General features: G+C 37.0%; 1 protein-coding gene across 1 annotated transcript in view; it reads right to left on the bottom strand.

The window, feature by feature from the left end:
- Positions 1 to 1,783: 1,783 nt before the first annotated feature.
- LOC138713678 (uncharacterized) overlaps positions 1,784 to 7,753 on the bottom strand; it is a 344,968-nt gene continuing 338,998 nt past the window's right edge. Inside the window, exon 7 of the mRNA XM_069845950.1 lies at positions 1,784 to 2,016. Coding sequence (XP_069702051.1) covers positions 1,934 to 2,016 — 83 coding nt within the window. The 3' untranslated portion in view covers positions 1,784 to 1,933. The remainder of the gene's footprint in view (positions 2,017 to 7,753) is intronic.

Here is a 7,753-nt window from a genome sequence, read left to right as displayed (position 1 = left end):
AGAATTGGTTTTCTACAGAGAGTGGTCTACTATTATCCAAGAAAGTGACCTAGATATTGAACAATCCATTACTGGCACTGGAATAAATATTTTTAACTCTAGCAATTTTACGAGAGCAGCATTTATAACCATATTTACCTGTCAATGTACGGAGAATCCTAAGGTTCTACAAAACGGGAAGGGAAATTGCTGCGGCTGGTGTTAAACTGACCGCAGCGCTCAATTAATGAGCGTATTCCGAATCTCAGTGCTCAGCATCTGATGGCATCACGGTGTTCTGAATTCCAACGATGACGTCACTGATGCTCCACCGATGTCGCACCGGTGCCATCAGCTTGCAGAAGTGGTGGCAGACTCTATCAGCCGCCATCAGTGAATCTGATTGGTTCTTGTATAGGGCGGGAATTAGCAGACGAATGACATCGTGCACTGTTGTGTCATGGCGGTGTGTTCTGCTTTGGTTCTGCTGTATTGTTTGTAATGAGCGCAACGTAAAAACAATATAATAATGGCCTATGAGCGAAATGTCAACGGACCACTTATTACTACTGGTTCAAGAAATAAATTGTTTATGCTCTCTTATCTTTGAACGAGATGACAGTACGGAAATTTCGCAAAAACCTTACTAGCGTAGCATAGACAACAACTTCTACAGCCGCCATGTTAGCCATTGAACCTTCCAGCAGTTTTGATCCTATTTCGCTGCAGCGTGACGTCATTGATGTCCACCGGTCCGGTGAGATTCTGAATACGCTGGATGCATTCAGTTCAGGTAAAATTTTTTCTTGCGCTCAATTGATGAACTCCCGAATTTTTTTTTATGTATATTCCATGTTAAATTCTCCTGATTTATAAGAGGAACGTGCCTTATTTACGTATTATAAATAAATAAGAACAGTATAAAATAGATTTAAGAGTTGATATTTTATATAAATCAAGTAGTATAACTTAATTAAATAATTTTATCGTGTACACACGATTCATATAATACAATGTTATAATGAAATAAAATGTAACTAATAAATTATAAATAAAGCTTTAATTTAATTACGAAATAAATCAGCTCTTAAACTCTGTAGGTATATATTCTAATTGGGACAGAAAACATAACAAATTATGTTGATATTACTTGTACATCACAGCACACAATAATGAGCTTCAGTTAGTCCGTATGTTTTTATTTTTAGTTCTGATAAAATTTTTGTACGTAATATCAGGTTATTTCATTTAACAAAGCGGAAATTAACGAACACAATGAATTGAAAATTCTAAGCGAAATAAATTATCGCGCTTTAACGGTTTAGGACTACTTTTAAGGCAATTGAAGAAGATGCTTATGTTATAACTTTCTAAGCTCACTGTTAAGTAATGCGAAGATACAAAAAGTTTTCACTTAAATGATATGAATATTTCACAGTCTAGTATAGGCCTTTAGAAATGAAACAGAACATATGCACAATTGTCACAATTAGCAATTCACGGATGTGGATCATAGTGTTTCGTTAGTACGTATGACATTATCACAATTCTGTTGCTTCACACGCATATTTTAAATAGTCGTTACAAAACATACCTCTTCCTTTTTTCTCATAAATTATTCAAATATGTCCGTTTTAGAAGTGTTTCGTAATTACACATTCACTCACGCCGCTCTCACATCTGTTTCATATGTTCTACATCTCTTCTCCACCTTTGTAATTGCTGTAAATATGCTACATTTGTGATTCACACTTGCACCATTCACTCTCGCGTAAGGTCTTCTCGATTAGAACTGTCTTTCAGTTCTCTGTTGTTGGATTCATATCTAGGAAACCACATTTAACAACTCCACCATGTTTTAGGGAAGAAAGACACCACATATGCGTTTTTAAAGTTTCAGACATAAATGAAAAATAGCTTCGTAATTGGGAGACATTTGTATTTACACTCCATATCATGTGACCAGCCATATGCTTAGAGTGACGATGAGCGCCGTAGTTAACACAGAAGATCGACGATTGGCCGAGGATCCCCTCACTGAAACAAGAATAAAACAGCATTACTAAATCATGAAACCACTTCAATGCAAGGTGTTACAATGTTGTGCAATGGATTGCTTATACAGGAACATAATTTTATTTTTACTAACATTTTTAATATTAACCTGGCTATACCTTTGGATTAATGATTGAGACCCGGAAACACACTTTGCTACCTCCTTCCACGACTGGAGTTCGATGGTACTGGCGTAAAATACAAACAAATCACTTTACTAGGTATAGGAGGGAAGAAAAGTCGTTCATTCATTTACGTAAAGTAGGAAATATCGCGATTTTGAATTTGATAATTTTCATTAGGTTTTGTTTAATCAAAATAAGTACAGTATTAACAATAAGTATTTTTACTCACGAACTGAGTTATCCATGCGAACGTATTCAATATGCAGCGTATATTATACTATCTACAGCACATTAGCGTACAATATAGAGAATGAAGTTAAATTGAAAAATAATCATAATATGGATATTTAAACATATTTTTTAAAATAGTGGCCGTTCATTTCGATACAGGCTTCAGATCTTTTGTGCCTATTATCGCACTATAGACTATTGCATCTAATTCCAATTACCAGTTTCGTCCTTCATACTTAGTAACTCATGTTGAAATAATTCTGTACCTACTCTATAAAAGAGTACCTTACGTACTCAGTCTTCACTTCTGCCCGACCCGCACAGATAAAATTACTCACACATGCTATCTACTGTCCGTCCAAGTGGTTATGTCGCACGATCGTAGAAAGGGAGAGGATCACGTGATAGTTAATTACTTAACGAGGCCCTTTTATTTAAGTTATTTAAACAGTTGCATAATATTACGTAGATGTCCAATTAATTCCTAACAGAAATTAATGTTTTCAGAAAAGAGCTAAGAAAGCCCAGCCACCAGTCTTTACAGTGGAGCGAGCAGAAGCAGGTGCGGGAAATCGGGATGCGACGTAGGCAAACGGACGACAATACCTGTGCGAAAATATAATTCAATATTGTAAGTTTTCGTCACTGGAAAACGCGAACATATTTCTGAAACGTACTATACTCAATAACTCAGTACTGCGGCCTTGGTTCTGTGTGAGTTGGAACTTCGTTAGTAGAAGGGGTGGGAGTGAAGTACATTAAAAAACTCAGGTACAATAAAAGTTGAAGTAAAAATAAAATGATGTCCCTGTATATAAGATGTAAACAACAGACTTTATCTCGCTCACACTTATGAATGTAATCATATTAATTCACACGCAAATATATCATATTAAACCATTCTCTCTCTCTTTTATGGCATCTAAAGTAAAGAAAAAATGGGAGTATAAGAGTACAGTACATCACTTATTCATAGATTTTAAAAAAGGCATATGATTCGGTCAGGAGAGAAGTATTATATGATATTCTTATTGAATTTGGTAGCTATTCCCAAGAAACTAGTTCGATTAGTTAAAATGTGTCCCAGTGAAACGTACAGCTGAGTCCGTATAGGCCAGTTTCTATCTGATGCTTTCCAATTCACTGTGGGCTAAAGCAAGGAGATGCACTATCACCTTTACTTTTTAACTTCGCTCTAGAATATGCCATTAGGAAAGTCCAGGATAACAGACAGGGTTTGGAATTGAACGGGTTACATCAGCTTCTTGTCTTTGCGGATGACGTGAATATGTTAGGAGAAAATCCACAAACGACTAGGGAAAACACGGAAATTTTACTTGAAGCAAGTAAAGCGATCGGTTTGGAAGTAATTCCGAAAAGACTAAGTATATGATTATGTCTCGTGACGAGAATATTGTACGAAATGGAAATATAAAAATTGGAGATTTATCCTTTGAATAGGTGGAAAAATTCAAGTATTTTGGAGCAACAGTAACAAATATAAATGACACTCAGGAGGAAATTAAACATAGAATAAATATGGGAAATGCCTGCTATTATTCGGTTGAGAAGCTTTTATTATCTAGTTTGCTGTCAAAAAATCTGAAAGTTAGAATTTATAAAACAGTTATATTACCGGTTGTTCTGTATGGTTGTGAAACTTGGACTCTTACATTGATAGAGGAACAGAGATTAAGGGTGTTTGAGTATAAAGTTCTTAGGAAAATATTTGGGGCTAAGAGGGATGAAGTTACAGGAGAATGGAGAAAGTTACACAACGCAGAGCTACACGCATTGTATTCTTCACCTGACATAATTAGGAACGTTAAATTCAGACGTTTGAGATGGGCAGGGCATGTAGTACGTATGGGCGAATCCAGAAATGCATATAGAGTGTTAGTTGGTAGGCCGGAGGGAAAAAGACCTTTGGGGAGGCCGAGACGTAGATGGGAGGATAATATTAAAATAGATTTGAGGGAGATGGTATATGATGATAGAAGTGGATTAATCTTGCACAGGATAGGGACCGATGGCGGGCTTATGTGAGGGCGGCAAGGAACCTTCGGGTTCCTTAAAAGCCATTTGTAAGTAAGTAAGTAAAGTACATTTAATGTGATTTAATAATATAACAGCTATCGACAATGTCAAGTCAGCTCTTAAAGACAGTATACCTATTGATCTGGGTTTTTTATTCACTCAAAGTTTTCTGCCCAAAGGGAGGTATTTCACTGCAAACCCACCATTCTATAATCTTTCCTATTTTCTGCCTTCTCTTTGTTTACGTATACGATCTATTTACCTTAATTTTGTGTATCATCCGATATCTTCTTCTGCCTCGAACTTTTCCCCCCTTCAACAATTCATCCAGTGCATCCCTTAGTATGCAGTTTCCTCTTATCCAGTGTCCCAGACAGTTTATTTTTCTCTTTCTGATCACCTTCAGCATTATTCTTTCTCCACTCTTTCTAGCACAGCTTGATTTCTTGCTATAGTCCTGTCGCTCTTATTTCCGGCAGCCAATCACGTTGCAGGTCAGCTACATTTAAACCTGTGCGTCTTATGATTCGCTGCTGATGATGTTATGCACTTCCTAGGGCTCGATGAGTAATATAATCGTCCGCCATTTTGGCTCTTTCTTTGGCGTTCGCAGAAAGCACACGAGGACGTTATTTTCCGCTCAATTATTTTCTCAATTACAGAGCGTTTGATTTATTATCATAGGAGCTACGACATGATAATGTTTAACGGTGCGGCAAATAGATTCCTCGTCTGATAGCTCGGCAACGAAAGAACAAAAATGGCGAACGATTCTACCTACCTAGACTTTATAGAGCCTTCACATCCTAAGGCGTAAGCAAGGAGGAGAAGTCACGCCGGAAATAAGAGCGACGCGACTATATATTATTAAATATATATATTTCTGGTTATGGATGACGTCACACAAACACTATAACAAAGTTAGACAATGATCAAGTTGCTTTGAAAACAAAATTTATGTAAAGAAAAGTCGTGTATTTGTTGTTTTAGGTCTAATCTATTTTTTATAAACGACAATTCTAAGTACACAGAGATTGTGTACACTCGATGTGGGTCTCTGGCTGTTCGTCGGCCCACGCGAGTTGTGTGGATATAAAGGCAAAAGTTGATACGGTGTCGGGTGGAGTTCCCGGGTAGCTCAGTTGGTAGAGCGCTGGTACGTTCAACCAGAGGTCCCGGGATCGATAACCGGCCCCGGAACAATATTTCCATTGAAATTATTCAAATCCGCTTTACAGGTAGCTTTACCTGAAAGACTAGATTTGACATTTCTTATTTTTATAAGTAGGTGAAATACGTATGTTCGTGAAATATATTTTAAACAGTAACACCAAGTGCTTTTCTCTGCATTTAGATAAATTTCATGAAAGCTACAATGCTCGTGGATTTACTTCCGAATGAAAGGCACTTGTGTTATTACGTCTGATAAAAGTAGGGTAATTATTACATTAAAATTAATACCAGTATGTTCTTCACTACATATCAATGTAACATTATGGAATGGATGCTGACTCGCGTTTTCATGAGGGAAAGAGACTTGTCACGAAATTACGACCAATATAAGGAAACTATGCCTACCAAAATCGTTATGTATTTGGGAAGCTGTACATATTACATACATACATACATACATACATACATACATACATAGTGTTCTGCCAAATGGCAGGTCATTCACTGAAACCATTCTCCAGTCTTTCCTATTTTCTGCCTTCCTCTTAGTCTCCGCATATGATTTACATATCTTAATGTTATCTATCATTTGATATCTTCTTCTGCCCCGAACTCTTTTCCCGTTCACCATTCCTTCCAGTGCATCCTTCAGTAGGCAGTTTCTTCTCATCCAATGACCCAACCAATTCCTTTTTCTCTTTCTGATCAGTTTCAGCATCATTCTTTCTTCATCCACTCTTATTCAGTCTGTCCATTTCACACATTCCATTCTTCTCCATATCCACATTTCAAATGCTATTAGGGTAATAATTACTCCCTAAAAATTAATATCTTTTTCATTACATATCAATTTAACGTTATGAAGTTAATGTTAATTCGCGTCTTCATGAGGGAAGAAGACTTGTCATGAAATTACGACCAGCATATGGAACCTGAGCCTACTAAAATCGTGATGACTTCGGGTAGCTGTAGTGATTAGCGAAATCGATTTAGCAACCCAGCAGTAGCGGCTGGGGGGATTATCCTGCTAATCACACATTACCCTGTACTGGTTGGATGATTGCTCATGTGACGTCAGACCATAAATCGGCTGATTGACCTTGGTCCTTGATTAGTTTTTGCGGTAAGATTTTGTTTTTGTTTCGTAGGAATTTACTTTCTCATTAGGAAAGCCCAGGAAAGGGGAGAGGGTTAGGAATTGAACGGGTTATAACAGCTGCTTCTTTATGTTCATGACATGAATATATTAGGAGAAAATCCACAAACTCTTAGGAAAAAAAGGGGAATTTTACTTGGAGCAAGTAACATTTTATGTGATTATGTCTCGTGGCTAAAACACAGTACGAAATGGAAATATAAAAATTGGAAATATATTCTTTGTAAAGATGAAAAATTCAAATACATTGGAGCAACAGTAACAAATATAAATGATACTCGAGAGGAAATTAAACGCAGAATATTTATAGGAAATGCCTGCTATTATTCGTTTGAGAAGCATTTCTTATCCAGTCAGCTTTAAAAAAATGAAAATTACAATTTATAAAACAGTTAGACTATATTACCGGTTGTTGTGTATGATTGTGAAACGTGGGCTCTCACTTTGAGATAGGTTAAGAGTGTTCGATAATAAGGTACCTACTTAGGAAAATATTTGAGGCTGAGAGGGATGAAGTTACAGGAGAATGGAGAAAGTTACACAACACAGGTCTTCACCTGACAATTATGAACATTTTATCCAGACGTTCGCTATGGACAGGGCATGTAGTACGTATAGGAGAATCCAGAAATGCATAAAGATTGTTAGTTTGAAGAACTGAGAGAAAAAGACCTTTTGTAGGCCAAGACGTAGATGGGAGGATAATATTAAAATGAAATTTGAGAGAGGTGGGAAATAGTAGGGACTGGATTAATCTTGCTCAGGATACGAGCTGTAAGTAAATAAGTAAGCAATTGACCCTCTATGTTGGATACGAAACATTTAACGCTGTCGACAAACGAGAGGTCAGATATGAGTACAGGTCACGCATTTTCTCAAGACACTCGCGATGTGCAGTACGGAAAAAACGTTTCTTTGGAGGGGGGTAAAAGTAGAAGGGAAGGTCGGGCGTGTGTCTACCAAGTGAAAGACAAAAACTAACCCATTCCCCTATAAT

The sequence above is a fragment of the Periplaneta americana genome, chromosome 14 (assembly GCF_040183065.1).
Source record: "Periplaneta americana isolate PAMFEO1 chromosome 14, P.americana_PAMFEO1_priV1, whole genome shotgun sequence".
NCBI lineage: Eukaryota > Metazoa > Arthropoda > Insecta > Blattodea > Blattidae > Periplaneta > Periplaneta americana.
The sequence above is the reverse complement of the archived record's forward strand: the minus strand, read 5'-3'. Positions and strand labels throughout refer to the sequence as shown.